Raw genomic sequence first — 23547 nt, 5'->3', positions numbered from 1 at the left:
GTATTAAACCTAGTATTAAACATGGTATTAAACCTAGTATTAAACATGGTATTAAACCTAGTATTAAACATGGTATTAAACATGGTATTAAACCTAGTATTAAACGTGGTATTAAACGTGGCATTAAACGTGGTCTTAAACATGGTTTTCAACATGGTATTAAACGTGGTATTAAACCTAGTATTAAACGTGGTATTAAACGTGGTATTAAACCTAGTATTAAACATGGTATTAAACGTGGTATTAAAGGGATATGATATAAACACCTCAAATAGTCTTGAGGAATGCAATCATTATCTGCAAATGGATAATATGAATGGAAAATAGATCCAGTGAAATGCTCCAGTTATCATGAGGTAAAGAATACTACAATATCTAGTATGAAAGTGATGTCTAGTACAGTGACTCCTCCCCCTGGACTGTGATGTCCGTCTGCTACTCCTGTACAGACTACTGCTATTGTTGGTGTTGTTTACAGTGTTGTTATTTAAAGTGAGAACTCCTCCCCACTGGACTGTGATGTCAGTCTGCTGCTCCTGTACAGAACACTGCTGTTGTTGTTGTTATTGACAACGGTAACACCATGACAACAACCCTTCAACATTCTCTTCAGGTGGTTCCGGAACTTGACCCCAACGAACACGTAGAACAAAGGGTTGAGACAGCAGTAGGAGAACGCCAGCAGCCTGGTCACATAGAAGGAGTAGTCCAACGTGGTGCTGGTGACACACTCGTTCCATTGTGTTGTGGATGAATCAGCACCGCCGCCATCTTGACTCTTATACACCAGCGTCCTGAGGAAGATGACCACATTGTACGGCGCCCAGCCCACAAAGAAAACCAGGACCAGGCCGAAGACCAGCCTGGCGGTCCTCTGGCTCCTCCTGTCTCCTCCGTTCCTCTGGCGTCTAACTCTAACCCTGGGTCTCAGGAGGCGGACTAGAATCTGACTGTAACAGACACACACCACTAATAATGTTACTATGAACAGGATGTTCTGCTGGTAGACCCCCCACAGCCTCCAGCTGACATCTGCAACCTCACAGTACCGCTGTTCACCACTAGGGGCGTTAGAGTCACTAGGCCCATCAGGGTTGTTAGGGTCCAGAGGGCCTTTAAGATCAGTAGAATCAGTGATGATGAACTTGGTAAAGATGAGAGCTGGCATAGCAGCTAACAGACTGACGGTCCAGACGACCAATGATACGACAGCGCTCCAGGTGCCCTGAGAGTGGGAGGGGCCTGACACCAGGTAAGACAGGGGGTGGAGCACGGCCAGGTAACGATGCAGCGTCATTAGGATGAGGAAGATGCCACTGCTGTAGTAGCCAGCATAGAACAGGAAGCTAACCGCCTTACACGTGAGGTCACCGTAGCTCCAGCCAATCAGGTGATAGGAGACCCAGAAGGGGAGGCCGCAGGTGAACACCAGGTCAGACAACGCCAGGTTCATCATGAACGCATTTGTCAGTGACCGAAGATGCTCGTACCTGGGAAAGAAGCAGAGACACAACACTATTTTAAACACCCTGAAACCCTGACGAAGACTACAGTAATAGTCCTAACTTGTAACCCTGATGAAGACTACAGTAATAGTCCTACCCTATAACCCTGATGAAGACTACAGTAATAGTCCTACCCTATAACACTGATGAAGACTACAGTAATAGTCCTACTCTGTAACCCTGATGAAGACAACAGTAATAGTCCTAACTTGTAACCCTGATGAAGACTACAGTAATAGTCCTAACTTGTAACCCTGATGAAGACAACAGTAATAGTCCTAACTTGTAACCCTGATGAAGACTACAGTAATAGTCCTACCCTGTAACCCTGATGAAGACTACAGTAAGAGTTATGGTTTAAACTAGGCTCTCCAACCCTTTTCCAAGAGAGATACCCTTCTGTGGGTTTTCACTCCTACCCTGTTACTGGAGAGATACCATCCTGGAGGTTTTAACTCCAACCCTGTTCCTGGAGAGATACCCTCCTGTAGGTTTTAACTTCAACCCTGTTCCTGGAGAGATACCCTCCTGTAGGTTTTAACTCCAACCCTGTTCCTGGAGAGATACCCTCCTGTAGGTTTTAACTCCAATCCTGTTCTTGGAGAGATACCATCCTGGAGGTTTTAACTCCAACCCTGTTCCTGGAGAGATACTCTCCTGTAGGTTTTTGCTCCAACCCTATTCCTGGAGAGATACTCTCCTGTAGGTTTTCGCTCCAACCCCAGTTGTAACTAACCTGGTTCAGTTTTCAACCAAATAATTATAAGAATCCGGTGTGCTAGATTAGGATTGGAGTGAAAACCTACAGGATGGTAGTTCTCCAGGAACTGGGTTAGAGCGCCCTGAACTAGGCTATTAGGCAGTGAGGAAGACCCCACTCCTTCAGATAACACAGACCACTGAGGAAGACTCCACTCCTTCAGATAACACAGACCCCTGAGAAGACCCCACTCCTTCAGGTAACACAGACCACTGAGGAAGACCCCACTCCTTCAGATTAGCACAATACTTTCTCCATCCTGTCACTAGTTACCTCGCTCTCTCAAAACAAGATGCATGATAAGAGCAGCAAGCCAAGTTAAAATGAGGAAGATTTTCATGATCTATTTCTCATCATCAGACTGTCCTACCTGGCCAGAATCACCAGCACCAGCAGGTTACCCACAAGGCTTAGCACAATGACCACGGAGAGGACCATGGGTGTGACGAGGGCTCCGAACCTGACCACGTCTGTCTTGGAGCAGCGTTCATCCCCGTACTCTTCGTCATAGTCGGCGCTGCCGTAGAAATCAGTGGTGACATTGGTTCCATTGCCGTAATTGGGGGTAGTAGGTCTCAATCCTTCTTCTACAGTGCTATACATGTTCCCTGTAGGAAACCTCTGAAATTGAAAAAGTCTTAATGAGTGAGATTCCTATAAGGGGAAAACGGTTCAACTATACCCAGTAACAATGACATCTTGAAATACTAATAAATATACCATTATATTTGACCTACAATGGTATCAGTTCCTGTTTTACTAGCTCCTCGTCTAAGTCAGTCAATCTGGTTTACTAAACAATATATCTCCATGAGCGACACAATCATATCTGTGATAAAGTGTTACAAGCTGAAGTGAACAGTAATCATGTTCAAATATACTGAACAAAAATAGAAACGCAACCCGCAACAATTTCAAAGATTTTACTGAGTTACCATTCATATCAGGGGCATAACTTTTACTGGGGATGGGGGGTCAAGTCCCACGTTCTGAAATGGCATTTTTGTCCCCCCCAGTTTGAATAACTGGGTTGGTCCAACTAGTCCAACCCAACCACAGTCCTATCCACTACCTCAAGGACTGGTCCAACCCAACCACAGTCCTATCCACCACCTCAAGGACTGGTCCAACCCAACCACAGTCCTATCCACTACCTCAAGGACTGGTCCAACCACAGTGCTACCCACTACCACAAGGACTGATCCAACCCAACCACAGTCCTACCCACTACCTCAAGGACTGGTCCAACCCAACCACAGTCCTATCCACTACCTCAAGGACTGGTCCAACCCAACCGCAGTCCTACCCACTACCTCAAGGACTGGTCCAACCCAACCACAGTCCTATCCACTACCTCAAGGACTGGTCCAACCCAACCGCAGTCCTACCCACTACCACAAGGACTGGTCCAACCCAACCACAGTCCTATCCACTACCTCAAGGACTGGTCCAACCACAGTCCTACCCACTAGCACAAGGACTGGCCCAACCCGATCGCAGTCCTACCCACTACCTCAAGGACTGGTCCAACCCAACCGCAGTCCTACCCACTACCTCAAGGACTGGTCCAACCCAACCGCAGTCCTATCCACTACCTCAAGGACTGGTCCAACCCAACCGCAGTCCTACCCACTACCTCAAGGACTGGTCCAACCCAACCAAAGTCCTACCCACTACCTAAAGGACTGGTCCAACCCAACCGCAGTCCTATCCACTACCTCAAGGACTGGTCCAACCACAGTCCTACCCACTACCACAAGGACTGGTCCAACCCAACCACAGTCCTACCCACTACCTCAAGGACTGGTCCAACCCAACCACAGTCCTATCCACTACCTCAAGGACTGGTCCAACCCAACCGCAGTCCTACCCACTACCTCAAGGACTGGTCCAACCCAACCACAGTCCTATCCACTACCTCAAGGACTGGTCCAACCCAACCGCAGTCCTACCCACTACCACAAGGACTGGTCCAACCCAACCATAGTCCTATCCACTACCTCAAGGACTGGTCCAACCACAGTCCTACCCACTAGCACAAGGACTGGCCCAACCCGACCGCAGTCCTACCCACTACCTCAAGGACTGGTCCAACCCAACCACAGTCCTACCCACTACCTCAAGGACTGGTCCAACCCAACCACAGTCCTATCCACTACCTCAAGGACTGGTCCAACCCAACCGCAGTCCTACCCACTACCTCAAGGACTGGTCCAACCCAACCACAGTCCTATCCACTACCTCAAGGACTGGTCCAACCCAACCGCAGTCCTACCCACTACCACAAGGACTGGTCCAACCCAACCACAGTCCTATCCACTACCTCAAGGACTGGTCCAACCACAGTCCTACCCACTAGCACAAGGACTGGCCCAACCCGACCGCAGTCCTACCCACTACCTCAAGGACTGGTCCAACCCAACCGCAGTCCTACCCACTACCTCAAGGACTGGTCCAACCCAACCGCAGTCCTATCCACTACCTCAAGGACTGGTCCAACCCAACCACAGTCCTATCCACTACCTCAAGGACTGGTCCAACCCAACCGCAGTCCTACCCACTACCTCAAGGACTGGTCCAACCCAACCAAAGTCCTACCCACTACCTAAAGGACTGGTCCAACCCAACCGCAGTCCTATCCACTACCTCAAGGACTGGTCCAACCACAGTCCTACCCACTACCACAAGGACTGGTCCAACCCAACCACAGTCCTACCCACTACCTCAAGGACTGGTCCAACCCAACCACAGTCCTATCCACTACCTCAAGGACTGGTCCAACCCAACCGCAGTCCTACCCACTACCTCAAGGACTGGTCCAACCCAACCACAGTCCTATCCACTACCTCAAGGACTGGTCCAACCCAACCGCAGTCCTACCCACTACCACAAGGACTGGTCCAACCCAACCATAGTCCTATCCAATACCTCAAGGACTGGTCCAACCACAGTCCTACCCACTAGCACAAGGACTGGCCCAACCCGACCGCAGTCCTACCCACTACCTCAAGGACTGGTCCAACCCAACCACAGTCCTACCCACTACCACAAGGACTGGTCCAACCCAACCACAGTCCTATCCACTACCTCAAGGACTGGTCCAACCACAGTCCTACCCACTACCACAAGGACTGGTCCAACCCAACCACAGTCCTACCCACTACCTCAAGGACTGGTCCAACCCAACCACAGTCCTATCCACTACCTCAAGGACTGGTCCAACCCAACCACAGTCCTACCCACTACCTCAAGGACTGGTCCAACCACAGTCCTATCCACTACCACAAGGACTGGTCCAACCCAACCACAGTCCTATCCACTACCTCAAGGACTGGTCCAACCCAACCGCAGTCCTACCCACTACCTCAAGGACTGGTCCAACCCAACCACAGTCCTATCCACTACCTCAAGGACTGGTCCAACCACAGTCCTACCCACTAGCACAAGGACTGGCCCAACCCGACCGCAGTCCTACCCACTACCTCAAGGACTGGTCCAACCCAACCGCAGTCCTACCCACTACCTCAAGGACTGGTCCAACCACAGTCCTACCCACTAGCACAAGGACTGGCCCAACCCGACCGCAGTCCTACCCACTACCACAAGGACTGGTCCAACCCAACCACAGTCCTACCCACTACCTCAAGGACTGGTCCAGCCGCAGTCCTACCCACTACCTCAAGGACTGGTCCAACCCAACCACAGTCCTACCCACTACCACATGGACTGGTCCAACCCCAGTCCTATCGACTACCTCAAGGACTGGTCCAACCCAACCACTGTCCTACCCACAACCTCAAGGACTAGTCCAACCCAACCACAGTCCTATACACTACCTGAAGGACTGGTCCAAAACAACCACAGTCCTACCCACTACCTCAAGGACTGGTCCAACCCAACCACAGTCCTACCACTACCTCAAGGACTGGTCCAACCACAGTCCTATCCACTACCTCAAGGACTGGTCCAACCCAACCCCAGTCCTATCCACTACCTCAAGGACTGGTCCAACCCAACCACAGTCCTATCCACTACCTCAAGGACGGGTCCAACCACAGTCCTACCCACTACCACAAGGACTGGTCCAACCCAACCGCAGTCCTACCCACTACCACAAGGACTGGTCCAACCACAGTCCTATCCACTACCTCAAGGACTGGTCCAACCCAACCCCAGTCCTATCCACTACCTCAAGGACTGGTCCAACCCAACCACAGTCCTACCCACTACCTCAAGGACTAGTCCAACCCAACCACAGTCCTATCCACTACCTCAAGGACTCGTCCAACCCAACCGCAGGCCTACCCACTACCTCAAGGACTGGTCCAACCCAACCACAGTCCTATCCACCACCTCAAGGACTGGTCCAACCCAACCACAGTCCTACCCACTACCACAAGGACTGGTCCAACCCAACCACAGTCCTATCCACTACCTCAAGGACTGGTCCAACCACAGTCCTACCCACTAGCACAAGGACTGGCCCAACCCGACCACAGTCCTACCCACTACCTCAAGGACTAGTCCAACCCAACCACAGTCCTATCCACTAACTCAAGGACTCGTCCAACCCAACCGCAGTCCTACCCACTACCTCAAGGACTGGTCCAACCCAACCACAGTCCTATCCACTACCTCAAGGACTGGTCCAACCCAACCACAGTCCTACCCACTACCACAAGGACTGGTCCAACCCAACCACAGTCCTATCCACTACCTCAAGGACTGGTCCAACCACAGTCCTACCCACTAGCACAAGGACTGGCCCAACCCGACCACAGTCCTACCCACTACCTCAAGGCCTGGTCCAACCCAACCGCAGTCCTACCCACTACCACAAGGACTGGTCCAACCCAACCACAGTCCTATCCACTACCTCAAGGACTGGTCCAACCACAGTCCTACCCACTACCACAAGGACTGGTCCAACCCAACCACAGTCCTACCCACTACCTCAAGGACTGGTCCAACCCAACCACAGTCCTATCCACTACCTCAAGGACTGGTCCAACCCAACCACAGTCCTACCCACTACCTCAAGGACTGGTCCAACCACAGTCCTATCCACTACCACAAGGACTGGTCCAACCCAACCACAGTCCTACCCACTACCTCAAGGACTGGTCCAACCCAACCACAGTCCTATCCACTACCTCAAGGACTGGTCCAACCCAACCGCAGTCCTATCCACTACCTCAAGGACTGGTCCAACCCAACCACAGTCCTATCCACTACCTCAAGGACTGGTCCAACCCAACCGCAGTCCTACCCACTACCACAAGGACTGGTCCAACCCAACCACAGTCCTATCCACTACCTCAAGGACTGGTCCAACCACAGTCCTACCCACTAGCACAAGGACTGGCCCAACCCGACCGCAGTCCTACCCACTACCTCAAGGACTGGTCCAACCCAACCGCAGTCCTACCCACTACCTCAAGGACTGGTCCAACCACAGTCCTACCCACTACCACAAGGACTGGTCCAACCCAACCACAGTCCTACCCACTACCACATGGACTGGTCCAACCCCAGTCCTATCGACTACCTCAAGGACTGGTCCAGCCGCAGTCCTACCCACTACCTCAAGGACTGGTCCAACCCAACCACAGTCCTACCCACTACCACATGGACTGGTCCAACCCCAGTCCTATCGACTACCTCAAGGACTGGTCCAACCCAACCACAGTCCTACCCACAACCTCAAGGACTAGTCCAACCCAACCACAGTCCTATACACTACCTGAAGGACTGGTCCAAAACAACCACAGTCCTACCCACTACCTCAAGGACTGGTCCAACCCAACCACAGTCCTACCACTACCTCAAGGACTGGTCCAACCACAGTCCTACCCACTAGCACAAGGACTGGCCCAACCCAACCCCAGTCCTATCCACTACCTCAAGGACTGGTCCAACCCAACCACAGTCCTACCCACTACCTCAAGGACTGGTCCAACCCAACCACAGTCCTATCCACTAACTCAAGGACTCGTCCAACCCAACCGCAGTCCTACCCACTACCTCAAGGACTGGTCCAACCCAACCACAGTCCTATCCACTACCTCAAGGACTGGTCCAACCCAACCACAGTCCTACCCACTACCACAAGGACTGGTCCAACCCAACCACAGTCCTATCCACTACCTCAAGGACTGGTCCAACCACAGTCCTACCCACTAGCACAAGGACTGGCCCAACCCGACCACAGTCCTACCCACTACCTCAAGGCCTGGTCCAACCCAACCGCAGTCCTACCCACTACCACAAGGACTGGTCCAACCCAACCACAGTCCTATCCACTACCTCAAGGACTGGTCCAACCACAGTCCTACCCACTACCACAAGGACTGGTCCAACCCAACCACAGTCCTACCCACTACCTCAAGGACTGGTCCAACCCAACCACAGTCCTATCCACTACCTCAAGGACTGGTCCAACCCAACCACAGTCCTACCCACTACCTCAAGGACTGGTCCAACCACAGTCCTATCCACTACCACAAGGACTGGTCCAACCCAACCACAGTCCTACCCACTACCTCAAGGACTGGTCCAACCCAACCACAGTCCTATCCACTACCTCAAGGACTGGTCCAACCCAACCGCAGTCCTATCCACTACCTCAAGGACTGGTCCAACCCAACCACAGTCCTATCCACTACCTCAAGGACTGGTCCAACCCAACCGCAGTCCTACCCACTACCACAAGGACTGGTCCAACCCAACCACAGTCCTATCCACTACCTCAAGGACTGGTCCAACCACAGTCCTACCCACTAGCACAAGGACTGGCCCAACCCGACCGCAGTCCTACCCACTACCTCAAGGACTGGTCCAACCCAACCGCAGTCCTACCCACTACCTCAAGGACTGGTCCAACCACAGTCCTACCCACTACCACAAGGACTGGTCCAACCCAACCACAGTCCTACCCACTACCACATGGACTGGTCCAACCCCAGTCCTATCGACTACCTCAAGGACTGGTCCAGCCGCAGTCCTACCCACTACCTCAAGGACTGGTCCAACCCAACCACAGTCCTACCCACTACCACATGGACTGGTCCAACCCCAGTCCTATCGACTACCTCAAGGACTGGTCCAACCCAACCACAGTCCTACCCACAACCTCAAGGACTAGTCCAACCCAACCACAGTCCTATACACTACCTGAAGGACTGGTCCAAAACAACCACAGTCCTACCCACTACCTCAAGGACTGGTCCAACCCAACCACAGTCCTACCACTACCTCAAGGACTGGTCCAACCACAGTCCTATCCACTACCTCAAGGACTGGTCCAACCCAACCCCAGTCCTATCCACTACCTCAAGGACTGGTCCAACCACAGTCCTACCCACTAGCACAAGGACTGGCCCAACCCGACCGCAGTCCTACCCACTACCACAAGGACTGGTCCAACCCAACCACAGTCCTACCCACTACCTCAAGGACTGGTCCAGCCGCAGTCCTACCCACTACCTCAAGGACTGGTCCAACCCAACCACAGTCCTACCCACTACCACATGGACTGGTCCAACCCCAGTCCTATCGACTACCTCAAGGACTGGTCCAACCCAACCACTGTCCTACCCACAACCTCAAGGACTAGTCCAACCCAACCACAGTCCTATACACTACCTGAAGGACTGGTCCAAAACAACCACAGTCCTACCCACTACCTCAAGGACTGGTCCAACCCAACCACAGTCCTACCACTACCTCAAGGACTGGTCCAACCACAGTCCTATCCACTACCTCAAGGACTGGTCCAACCCAACCCCAGTCCTATCCACTACCTCAAGGACTGGTCCAACCCAACCACAGTCCTATCCACTACCTCAAGGACGGGTCCAACCACAGTCCTACCCACTACCACAAGGACTGGTCCAACCCAACCGCAGTCCTACCCACTACCACAAGGACTGGTCCAACCACAGTCCTATCCACTACCTCAAGGACTGGTCCAACCCAACCCCAGTCCTATCCACTACCTCAAGGACTGGTCCAACCCAACCACAGTCCTACCCACTACCTCAAGGACTAGTCCAACCCAACCACAGTCCTATCCACTACCTCAAGGACTCGTCCAACCCAACCGCAGGCCTACCCACTACCTCAAGGACTGGTCCAACCCAACCACAGTCCTATCCACCACCTCAAGGACTGGTCCAACCCAACCACAGTCCTACCCACTACCACAAGGACTGGTCCAACCCAACCACAGTCCTATCCACTACCTCAAGGACTGGTCCAACCACAGTCCTACCCACTAGCACAAGGACTGGCCCAACCCGACCACAGTCCTACCCACTACCTCAAGGACTAGTCCAACCCAACCACAGTCCTATCCACTAACTCAAGGACTCGTCCAACCCAACCGCAGTCCTACCCACTACCTCAAGGACTGGTCCAACCCAACCACAGTCCTATCCACTACCTCAAGGACTGGTCCAACCCAACCACAGTCCTACCCACTACCACAAGGACTGGTCCAACCCAACCACAGTCCTATCCACTACCTCAAGGACTGGTCCAACCACAGTCCTACCCACTAGCACAAGGACTGGCCCAACCCGACCACAGTCCTACCCACTACCTCAAGGCCTGGTCCAACCCAACCGCAGTCCTACCCACTACCACAAGGACTGGTCCAACCCAACCACAGTCCTATCCACTACCTCAAGGACTGGTCCAACCACAGTCCTACCCACTACCACAAGGACTGGTCCAACCCAACCACAGTCCTACCCACTACCTCAAGGACTGGTCCAACCCAACCACAGTCCTATCCACTACCTCAAGGACTGGTCCAACCCAACCACAGTCCTACCCACTACCTCAAGGACTGGTCCAACCACAGTCCTATCCACTACCACAAGGACTGGTCCAACCCAACCACAGTCCTACCCACTACCTCAAGGACTGGTCCAACCCAACCACAGTCCTATCCACTACCTCAAGGACTGGTCCAACCCAACCGCAGTCCTATCCACTACCTCAAGGACTGGTCCAACCCAACCACAGTCCTATCCACTACCTCAAGGACTGGTCCAACCCAACCGCAGTCCTACCCACTACCACAAGGACTGGTCCAACCCAACCACAGTCCTATCCACTACCTCAAGGACTGGTCCAACCACAGTCCTACCCACTAGCACAAGGACTGGCCCAACCCGACCGCAGTCCTACCCACTACCTCAAGGACTGGTCCAACCCAACCGCAGTCCTACCCACTACCTCAAGGACTGGTCCAACCACAGTCCTACCCACTACCACAAGGACTGGTCCAACCCAACCACAGTCCTACCCACTACCACATGGACTGGTCCAACCCCAGTCCTATCGACTACCTCAAGGACTGGTCCAGCCGCAGTCCTACCCACTACCTCAAGGACTGGTCCAACCCAACCACAGTCCTACCCACTACCACATGGACTGGTCCAACCCCAGTCCTATCGACTACCTCAAGGACTGGTCCAACCCAACCACAGTCCTACCCACAACCTCAAGGACTAGTCCAACCCAACCACAGTCCTATACACTACCTGAAGGACTGGTCCAAAACAACCACAGTCCTACCCACTACCTCAAGGACTGGTCCAACCCAACCACAGTCCTACCACTACCTCAAGGACTGGTCCAACCACAGTCCTATCCACTACCTCAAGGACTGGTCCAACCCAACCCCAGTCCTATCCACTACCTCAAGGACTGGTCCAACCCAACCACAGTCCTATCCACTACCTCAAGGACGGGTCCAACCACAGTCCTACCCACTACCACAAGGACTGGTCCAACCCAACCGCAGTCCTACCCACTACCACAAGGACTGGTCCAACCACAGTCCTATCCACTACCTCAAGGACTGGTCCAACCCAACCCCAGTCCTATCCACTACCTCAAGGACTGGTCCAACCCAACCACAGTCCTACCCACTACCTCAAGGACTAGTCCAACCCAACCACAGTCCTATCCACTACCTCAAGGACTCGTCCAACCCAACCGCAGGCCTACCCACTACCTCAAGGACTGGTCCAACTCAACCACAGTCCTATCCACCACCTCAAGGACTGGTCCAACCCAACCACAGTCCTACCCACTACCACAAGGACTGGTCCAACCCAACCACAGTCCTATCCACTACCTCAAGGACTGGTCCAACCACAGTCCTACCCACTAGCACAAGGACTGGCCCAACCCGACCACAGTCCTACCCACTACCTCAAGGACTAGTCCAACCCAACCACAGTCCTATCCACTAACTCAAGGACTCGTCCAACCCAACCGTAGGCCTACCCACTACCTCAAGGACTGGCCTAACCCAACCACAGTCCTATGCACTACCTCAAGGACTGGTCCAACCCAACCACAGTCCTACCCACTACCACAAGGACTGGTCCAACCCAACCACAGTCCTATCCACTTCCTCAAGGACTGGTCCAACCACAGTCCTACCCACTAGCACAAGGACTGGCCCAACCCGACCACAGTCCTACCCACTACCTCAAGGCCTGGTCCAACCCAACCGCAGTCCTACCCACTACCACAAGGACTGGTCCAACCCAACCACAGTCCTATCCACTACCTCAAGGACTGGTCCAACCACAGTCCTACCCACTACCTCAAGGACTGGTCCAACCCAACCACAGTCCTACCCACTACCTCAAGGACTAGTCCAACCCAACCACAGTCCTATCCACTACCTCAAGGACTCGTCCAACCCAACCGCAGGCCTACCCACTACCTCAAGGACTGGTCCAACCCAACCACAGTCCTATCCACCACCTCAAGGACTGGTCCAACCCAACCACAGTCCTACCCACTACCACAAGGACTGGTCCAACCCAACCACAGTCCTATCCACTACCTCAAGGACTGGTCCAACCACAGTCCTACCCACTAGCACAAGGACTGGCCCAACCCGACCACAGTCCTACCCACTACCTCAAGGACTAGTCCAACCCAACCACAGTCCTATCCACTAACTCAAGGACTCGTCCAACCCAACCGCAGTCCTACCCACTACCTCAAGGACTGGTCCAACCCAACCACAGTCCTATCCACTACCTCAAGGACTGGTCCAACCCAACCACAGTCCTACCCACTACCACAAGGACTGGTCCAACCCAACCACAGTCCTATCCACTACCTCAAGGACTGGTCCAACCACAGTCCTACCCACTAGCACAAGGACTGGCACAACCCGACCACAGTCCTACCCACTACCTCAAGGCCTGGTCCAACCCAACCGCAGTCCTACCCACTACCACAAGGACTGGTCCAACCCAACCACAGTCCTATCCACTACCTCAAGGACTGGTCCAACCACAGTCCTACCCACTACCACAAGGACTGGTCCAACCCAACCACAGTCCTACCCACTACCTCAAGGACTGGTCCAACCCAACCACAGTCCTATCCACTACCTCAAGGACTGGTCCAACCCAACCACAGTCCTACCCACTACCTCAAGGACTGGTCCAACCACAGTCCTATCCACTACCACAAGGACTGGTCCAACCCAACCACAGTCCTACCCACTACCTCAAGGACTGGTCCAACCCAACCACAGTCCTATCCACTACCTCAAGGACTGGTCCAACCCAACCGCAGTCCTATCCACTACCTCAAGGACTGGTCCAACCCAACCACAGTCCTATCCACTACCTCAAGGACTGGTCCAACCCAACCGCAGTCCTACCCACTACCACAAGGACTGGTCCAACCCAACCACAGTCCTATCCACTACCTCAAGGACTGGTCCAACCACAGTCCTACCCACTAGCACAAGGACTGGCCCAACCCGACCGCAGTCCTACCCACTACCTCAAGGACTGGTCCAACCCAACCGCAGTCCTACCCACTACCTCAAGGACTGGTCCAACCACAGTCCTACCCACTACCACAAGGACTGGTCCAACCCAACCACAGTCCTACCCACTACCACATGGACTGGTCCAACCCCAGTCCTATCGACTACCTCAAGGACTGGTCCAGCCGCAGTCCTACCCACTACCTCAAGGACTGGTCCAACCCAACCACAGTCCTACCCACTACCACATGGACTGGTCCAACCCCAGTCCTATCGACTACCTCAAGGACTGGTCCAACCCAACCACAGTCCTACCCACAACCTCAAGGACTAGTCCAACCCAACCACAGTCCTATACACTACCTGAAGGACTGGTCCAAAACAACCACAGTCCTACCCACTACCTCAAGGACTGGTCCAACCCAACCACAGTCCTACCACTACCTCAAGGACTGGTCCAACCACAGTCCTATCCACTACCTCAAGGACTGGTCCAACCCAACCCCAGTCCTATCCACTACCTCAAGGACTGGTCCAACCCAACCGCAGTCCTACCCACTACCACAAGGACTGGTCCAACCACAGTCCTATCCACTACCTCAAGGACTGGTCCAACCCAACCCCAGTCCTATCCACTACCTCAAGGACTGGTCAAACCCAACCACAGTCCTACCCACTACCTCAAGGACTAGTCCAACCCAACCACAGTCCTATCCACTACCTCAAGGACTCGTCCAACCCAACCGCAGGCCTACCCACTACCTCAAGGACTGGTCCAACCCAACCACAGTCCTATCCACCACCTCAAGGACTGGTCCAACCCAACCACAGTCCTACCCACTACCACAAGGACTGGTCCAACCCAACCACAGTCCTATCCACTACCTCAAGGACTGGTCCAACCACAGTCCTACCCACTAGCACAAGGACTGGCCCAACCCGACCACAGTCCTACCCACTACCTCAAGGACTAGTCCAACCCAACCACAGTCCTATCCACTAACTCAAGGACTCGTCCAACCCAACCGTAGGCCTACCCACTACCTCAAGGACTGGTCCAACCCAACCACAGTCCTATGCACTACCTCAAGGACTGGTCCAACCCAACCACAGTCCTACCCACTACCACAAGGACTGGTCCAACCCAACCACAGTCCTATCCACTTCCTCAAGGACTGGTCCAACCACAGTCCTACCCACTAGCACAAGGACTGGCCCAACCCGACCACAGTCCTACCCACTACCTCAAGGCATGGTCCAACCCAACCGCAGTCCTACCCACTACCACAAGGACTGGTCCAACCCAACCACAGTCCTATCCACTACCTCAAGGACTGGTCCAACCACAGTCCTACCCACTACCACAAGGACTGGTCCAACCCAACCACAGTCCTACCCACTACCTCAAGGACTGGTCCAACCCAACCACAGTCCTATCCACTACCTCAAGGACTGGTCCAACCCAACCACAGTCCTACCCACTACCTCAAGGACTGGTCCAACCACAGTCCTATCCACTACCACAAGGACTGGTCCAACCCAACCACAGTCCTACCCACTACCTCAAGGACTGGTCCAACCCAACCACAGTCCTATCCACTACCTCAAGGACTGGTCCAACCCAACCGCAGTCCTATCCACTACCTCAAGGACTGGTCCAACCCAACCACAGTCCTATCCACTACCTCAAGGACTGGTCCAACCACAGTCCTACCCACTAGCACAAGGACTGGCCCAACCCGACCACAGTCCTACCCACTACCTCAAGGACTAGTCCAACCCAACCACAGTCCTATCCACTAACTCAAGGACTCGTCCAACCCAACCGCAGGCCTACCCACTACCTCAAGGACTGGTCCAACCCAACCACAGTCCTACCCACTAGCACAAGGACTGGCCCAACCCGACCGCAGTACTACCCACTACCTCAAGGACTGGTCCAACCCAACCGCAGTCCTACCCACTACCTCAAGGACTGGTCCAACCCAACCGCAGTCCTATCCACTACCTCAAGGACTGGTCCAACCCAACCACAGTCCTATCCACTACCTCAAGGACTGGTCCAACCCAACCGCAGTCCTAACCACTACCTCAAGGACTGGTCCAACCCAACCAAAGTCCTACCCACTACCTAAAGGACTGGTCCAACCCAACCGCAGTCCTATCCACTACCTCAAGGACTGGTCCAACCACAGTCCTACCCACTACCACAAGGACTGGTCCAACCCAACCACAGTCCTACCCACTACCTCAAGGACTGGTCCAACCCAACCACAGTCCTATCCACTACCTCAAGGACTGGTCCAACCCAACCGCAGTCCTACCCACTACCTCAAGGACTGGTCCAACCCAACCACAGTCCTATCCACTACCTCAAGGACTGGTCCAACCCAACCGCAGTCCTACCCACTACCACAAGGACTGGTCCAACCCAACCATAGTCCTATCCACTACCTCAAGGACTGGTCCAACCACAGTCCTACCCACTAGCACAAGGACTGGCCCAACCCGACCGCAGTCCTACCCACTACCTCAAGGACTGGTCCAACCCAACCACAGTCCTACCCACTACCACAAGGACTGGTCCAACCCAACCACAGTCCTATCCACTACCTCAAGGACTGGTCCAACCACAGTCCTACCCACTACCACAAGGACTGGTCCAACCCAACCACAGTCCTACCCACTACCTCAAGGACTGGTCCAACCCAACCACAGTCCTATCCACTACCTCAAGGACTGGTCCAACCCAACCACAGTCCTACCCACTACCTCAAGGACTGGTCCAACCACAGTCCTATCCACTACCACAAGGACTGGTCCAACCCAACCACAGTCCAACCCACTACCTCAAGGACTGGTCCAACCCAAACACAGTCCTATCCACTACCTCAAGGACTGGTCCAACCCAACCGCAGTCCTACCCACTACCTCAAGGACTGGTCCAACCCAACCACAGTCCTATCCACTACCTCAAGGACTGGTCCAACCCAACCGCAGTCCTACCCACTACCACAAGGACTGGTCCAACCCAACCACAGTCCTATCCACTACCTCAAGGACTGGTCCAACCACAGTCCTACCCACTAGCACAAGGACTGGCCCAACCCGACCGCAGTCCTACCCACTACCTCAAGGACTGGTCCAACCCAACCGCAGTCCTACCCACTACCTCAAGGACTGGTCCAACCACAGTCCTACCCACTACCTCAAGGACTGGTCCAACCACAGTCCTACCCACTACCACAAGGACTGGTCCAACCCAACCACAGTCCTACCCACTACCTCAAGGACTGGTCCAGCCGCAGTCCTACCCACTACCTCAAGGACTGGTCCAACCCAACCACAGTCCTACCCACTACCACATGGACTGGTCCAACCCCAGTCCTATCGACTACCTCAAGGACTGGTCCAACCCAACCACAGTCCTACCCACAACCTCAAGGACTAGTCCAACCCAACCACAGTCCTATACACTACCTGAAGGAATGGTCCAAAACAACCACAGTCCTACCCACTACCTCAAGGACTGGTCCAACCCAACCACAGTCCTACCACTACCTCAAGGACTGGTCCAACCACAGTCCTATCCACTACCTCAAGGACTGGTCCAACCCAACCCCAGTCCTATCCACTACCTCAAGGACTGGTCCAACCCAACCACAGTCCTATCCACTACCTCAAGGACGGGTCCAACCACAGTCCTACCCACTACCACAAGGACTGGTCCAACCCAACCGCAGTCCTACCCACTACCACAAGGACTGGTCCAACCACAGTCCTATCCACTACCTCAAGGACTGGTCCAACCCAACCCCAGTCCTATCCACTACCTCAAGGACTGGTCCAACCCAACCACAGTCCTACCCACTACCTCAAGGACTAGTCCAACCCAACCACAGTCCTATCCACTACCTCAAGGACTCGTCCAACCCAACCGCAGGCCTACCCACTACCTCAAGGACTGGTCCAACCCAACCACAGTCCTATCCACCACCTCAAGGACTGGTCCAACCCAACCACAGTCCTACCCACTACCACAAGGACTGGTCCAACCCAACCACAGTCCTATCCACTACCTCAAGGACTGGTCCAACCACAGTCCTACCCACTAGCACAAGGACTGGCCCAACCCGACCACAGTCCTACCCACTACCTCAAGGACTAGTCCAACCCAACCACAGTCCTATCCACTAACTCAAGGACTCGTCCAACCCAACCGCAGGCCTACCCACTACCTCAAGGACTGGTCCAACCCAACCACAGTCCAATCCACTACCTCAAGGACTGGTCCAACCCAACCACAGTCCTACCCACTACCACAAGGACTGGTCCAACCCAACCACAGTCCTATCCACTACCTCAAGGACTGGTCCAACCACAGTCCTACCCACTAGCACAAGGACTGGCCCAACCCGACCACAGTCCTACCCACTACCTCAAGGCCTGGTCCAACCCAACCGCAGTCCTACCCACTACCACAAGGACTGGTCCAACCCAACCACAGTCCTATCCACTACCTCAAGGACTGGTCCAACCACAGTCCTACCCACTACCACAAGGACTGGTCCAACCCAACCACAGTCCTACCCACTACCTCAAGGACTGGTCCAACCCAACCACAGTCCTATCCACTACCTCAAGGACTGGTCCAACCCAACCACAGTCCTACCCACTACCTCAAGGACTGGTCCAACCACAGTCCTATCCACTACCACAAGGACTGGTCCAACCCAACCACAGTCCAACCCACTACCTCAAGGACTGGTCCAACCCAACCACAGTCCTATCCACTACCTCAAGGACTGGTCCAACCCAACCGCAGTCCTAACCACTACCTCAAGGACTGGTCCAACCCAACCAAAGTCCTACCCACTACCTAAAGGACTGGTCCAACCCAACCGCAGTCCTATCCACTACCTCAAGGACTGGTCCAACCACAGTCCTACCCACTACCACAAGGACTGGTCCAACCCAACCACAGTCCTACCCACTACCTCAAGGACTGGTCCAACCCAACCACAGTCCTATCCACTACCTCAAGGACTGGTCCAACCCAACCGCAGTCCTACCCACTACCTCAAGGACTGGTCCAACCCAACCACAGTCCTATCCACTACCTCAAGGACTGGTCCAACCCAACCGCAGTCCTACCCACTACCACAAGGACTGGTCCAACCCAACCATAGTCCTATCCACTACCTCAAGGACTGGTCCAACCACAGTCCTACCCACTAGCACAAGGACTGGCCCAACCCGACCGCAGTCCTACCCACTACCTCAAGGACTGGTCCAACCCAACCACAGTCCTACCCACTACCACAAGGACTGGTCCAACCCAACCACAGTCCTATCCACTACCTCAAGGACTGGTCCAACCACAGTCCTACCCACTACCACAAGGACTGGTCCAACCCAACCACAGTCCTACCCACTACCTCAAGGACTGGTCCAACCCAACCACAGTCCTATCCACTACCTCAAGGACTGGTCCAACCCAACCACAGTCCTACCCACTACCTCAAGGACTGGTCCAACCACAGTCCTATCCACTACCACAAGGACTGGTCCAACCCAACCACAGTCCAACCCACTACCTCAAGGACTGGTCCAACCCAAACACAGTCCTATCCACTACCTCAAGGACTGGTCCAACCCAACCGCAGTCCTACCCACTACCTCAAGGACTGGTCCAACCCAACCACAGTCCTATCCACTACCTCAAGGACTGGTCCAACCCAACCGCAGTCCTACCCACTACCACAAGGACTGGTCCAACCCAACCACAGTCCTATCCACTACCTCAAGGACTGGTCCAACCACAGTCCTACCCACTAGCACAAGGACTGGCCCAACCCGACCGCAGTCCTACCCACTACCTCAAGGACTGGTCCAACCCAACCGCAGTCCTACCCACTACCTCAAGGACTGGTCCAACCACAGTCCTACCCACTACCTCAAGGACTGGTCCAACCACAGTCCTACCCACTACCACAAGGACTGGTCCAACCCAACCACAGTCCTACCCACTACCTCAAGGACTGGTCCAGCCGCAGTCCTACCCACTACCTCAAGGACTGGTCCAACCCAACCACAGTCCTACCCACTACCACATGGACTGGTCCAACCCCAGTCCTATCGACTACCTCAAGGACTGGTCCAACCCAACCACAGTCCTACCCACAACCTCAAGGACTAGTCCAACCCAACCACAGTCCTATACACTACCTGAAGGAATGGTCCAAAACAACCACAGTCCTACCCACTACCTCAAGGACTGGTCCAACCCAACCACAGTCCTACCACTACCTCAAGGACTGGTCCAACCACAGTCCTATCCACTACCTCAAGGACTGGTCCAACCCAACCCCAGTCCTATCCACTACCTCAAGGACTGGTCCAACCCAACCACAGTCCTATCCACTACCTCAAGGACGGGTCCAACCACAGTCCTACCCACTACCACAAGGACTGGTCCAACCCAACCGCAGTCCTACCCACTACCACAAGGACTGGTCCAACCACAGTCCTATCCACTACCTCAAGGACTGGTCCAACCCAACCCCAGTCCTATCCACTACCTCAAGGACTGGTCCAACCCAACCACAGTCCTACCCACTACCTCAAGGACTAGTCCAACCCAACCACAGTCCTATCCACTACCTCAAGGACTCGTCCAACCCAACCGCAGGCCTACCCACTACCTCAAGGACTGGTCCAACCCAACCGCAGTCCTACCCACTACCACAAGGACTGGTCCAACCACAGTCCTATCCACTACCTCAAGGACTGGTCCAACCCAACCCCAGTCCTATCCACTACCTCAAGGACTGGTCCAACCCAACCACAGTCCTACCCACTACCTCAAGGACTAGTCCAACCCAACCACAGTCCTATCCACTACCTCAAGGACTCGTCCAACCCAACCACAGTCCTACCCACTACCACAAGGACTGGTGCAACCCAACCACAGTCCTATCCACTACCTCAAGGACTGGTCCAACCACAGTCCTACCCACTAGCACAAGGACTGGCCCAACCCGACCACAGTCCTACCCACTACCTCAAGGACTAGTCCAACCCAACCACAGTCCTATCCACTAACTCAAGGACTCGTCCAACCCAACCGCAGGCCTACCCACTACCTCAAGGACTGGTCCAACCCAACCACAGTCCAATCCACTACCTCAAGGACTGGTCCAACCCAACCACAGTCCTACCCACTACCACAAGGACTGGTCCAACCCAACCACAGTCCTATCCACTACCTCAAGGACTGGTCCAACCCAACCACAGTCCAATCCACTACCTCAAGGACTGGTCCAACCCAACCACAGTCCTACCCACTACCACAAGGACTGGTCCAACCCAAACACAGTCCTATCCACTACCTCAAGGACTGGTCCAACCCAACCGCAGTCCTACCCACTACCTCAAGGACTGGTCCAACCCAACCACAGTCCTATCCACTACCTCAAGGACTGGTCCAACCCAACCGCAGTCCTACCCACTACCACAAGGACTGGTCCAACCCAACCACAGTCCTATCCACTACCTCAAGGACTGGTCCAACCACAGTCCTACCCACTAGCACAAGGACTGGCCCAACCCGACCGCAGTCCTACCCACTACCTCAAGGACTGGTCCAACCCAACCGCAGTCCTACCCACTACCTCAAGGACTGGTCCAACCACAGTCCTACCCACTACCTCAAGGACTGGTCCAACCACAGTCCTACCCACTACCACAAGGACTGGTCCAACCCAACCACAGTCCTACCCACTACCTCAAGGACTGGTCCAGCCGCAGTCCTACCCACTACCTCAAGGACTGGTCCAACCCAACCACAGTCCTACCCACTACCACATGGACTGGTCCAACCCCAGTCCTATCGACTACCTCAAGGACTGGTCCAACCCAACCACAGTCCTACCCACAACCTCAAGGACTAGTCCAACCCAACCACAGTCCTATACACTACCTGAAGGAATGGTCCAAAACAACCACAGTCCTACCCACTACCTCAAGGACTGGTCCAACCCAACCACAGTCCTACCACTACCTCAAGGACTGGTCCAACCACAGTCCTATCCACTACCTCAAGGACTGGTCCAACCCAACCCCAGTCCTATCCACTACCTCAAGGACTGGTCCAACCCAACCACAGTCCTATCCACTACCTCAAGGACGGGTCCAACCACAGTCCTACCCACTACCACAAGGACTGGTCCAACCCAACCGCAGTCCTACCCACTACCACAAGGACTGGTCCAACCACAGTCCTATCCACTACCTCAAGGACTGGTCCAACCCAACCCCAGTCCTATCCACTACCTCAAGGACTGGTCCAACCCAACCACAGTCCTACCCACTACCTCAAGGACTAGTCCAACCCAACCACAGTCCTATCCACTACCTCAAGGACTCGTCCAACCCAACCGCAGGCCTACCCACTACCTCAAGGACTGGTCCAACCCAACCACAGTCCTATCCACCACCTCAAGGACTGGTCCAACCCAACCACAGTCCTACCCACTACCACAAGGACTGGTCCAACCCAACCACAGTCCTATCCACTACCTCAAGGACTGGTCCAACCACAGTCCTACCCACTAGCACAAGGACTGGCCCAACCCGACCACAGTCCTACCCACTACCTCAAGGACTAGTCCAACCCAACCACAGTCCTATCCACTAACTCAAGGACTCGTCCAACCCAACCGCAGGCCTACCCACTACCTCAAGGACTGGTCCAACCCAACCACAGTCCAATCCACTACCTCAAGGACTGGTCCAACCCAACCACAGTCCTACCCACTACCACAAGGACTGGTCCAACCCAACCACAGTCCTATCCACTACCTCAAGGACTGGTCCAACCACAGTCCTACCCACTAGCACAAGGACTGGCCCAACCCGACCACAGTCCTACCCACTACCTCAAGGCCTGGTCCAACCCAACCGCAGTCCTACCCACTACCACAAGGACTGGTCCAACCCAACCACAGTCCTATCCACTACCTCAAGGACTGGTCCAACCACAGTCCTACCCACTACCACAAGGACTGGTCCAACCCAACCACAGTCCTACCCACTACCTCAAGGACTGGTCCAACCCAACCACAGTCCTATCCACTACCTCAAGGACTGGTCCAACCCAACCACAGTCCTACCCACTACCTCAAGGACTGGTCCAACCACAGTCCTATCCACTACCACAAGGACTGGTCCAACCCAACCACAGTCCTACCCACTACCTCAAGGACTGGTCCAACCCAACCACAGTCCTATCCACTACCTCAAGGACTGGTCCAACCCAACCGCAGTCCTATCCACTACCTCAAGGACTGGTCCAACCCAACCACAGTCCTATCCACTACCTCAAGGACTGGTCCAACCCAACCGCAGTCCTACCCACTACCACAAGGACTGGTCCAACCCAACCACAGTCCTATCCACTACCT

At 54.2% G+C, this 23547-nt stretch overlaps 1 protein-coding gene across 1 annotated transcript in view; it reads right to left on the bottom strand.

Moving 5' to 3' along the window:
• Positions 1-258: 258 nt before the first annotated feature.
• LOC139387242 (chemokine XC receptor 1-like) overlaps positions 259-23547 on the bottom strand; it is a 41407-nt gene continuing 18118 nt past the window's right edge. The window contains exons 2-3 of the mRNA XM_071133347.1: positions 2636-2886; positions 259-1490 (exon numbers count right to left, since the gene is read on the bottom strand). Of these exons, the coding sequence (XP_070989448.1) occupies positions 488-1490; positions 2636-2886 (1254 nt within the window). The 3' untranslated portion in view covers positions 259-487. The remainder of the gene's footprint in view (positions 1491-2635; positions 2887-23547) is intronic.

The sequence above is a fragment of the Oncorhynchus clarkii genome, chromosome 28, assembly GCF_045791955.1.
Source record: "Oncorhynchus clarkii lewisi isolate Uvic-CL-2024 chromosome 28, UVic_Ocla_1.0, whole genome shotgun sequence".
NCBI classification, from domain to species: Eukaryota; Metazoa; Chordata; class Actinopteri; order Salmoniformes; family Salmonidae; genus Oncorhynchus; species Oncorhynchus clarkii.
This window is presented reverse-complemented; position numbering and strand designations above follow the sequence as displayed.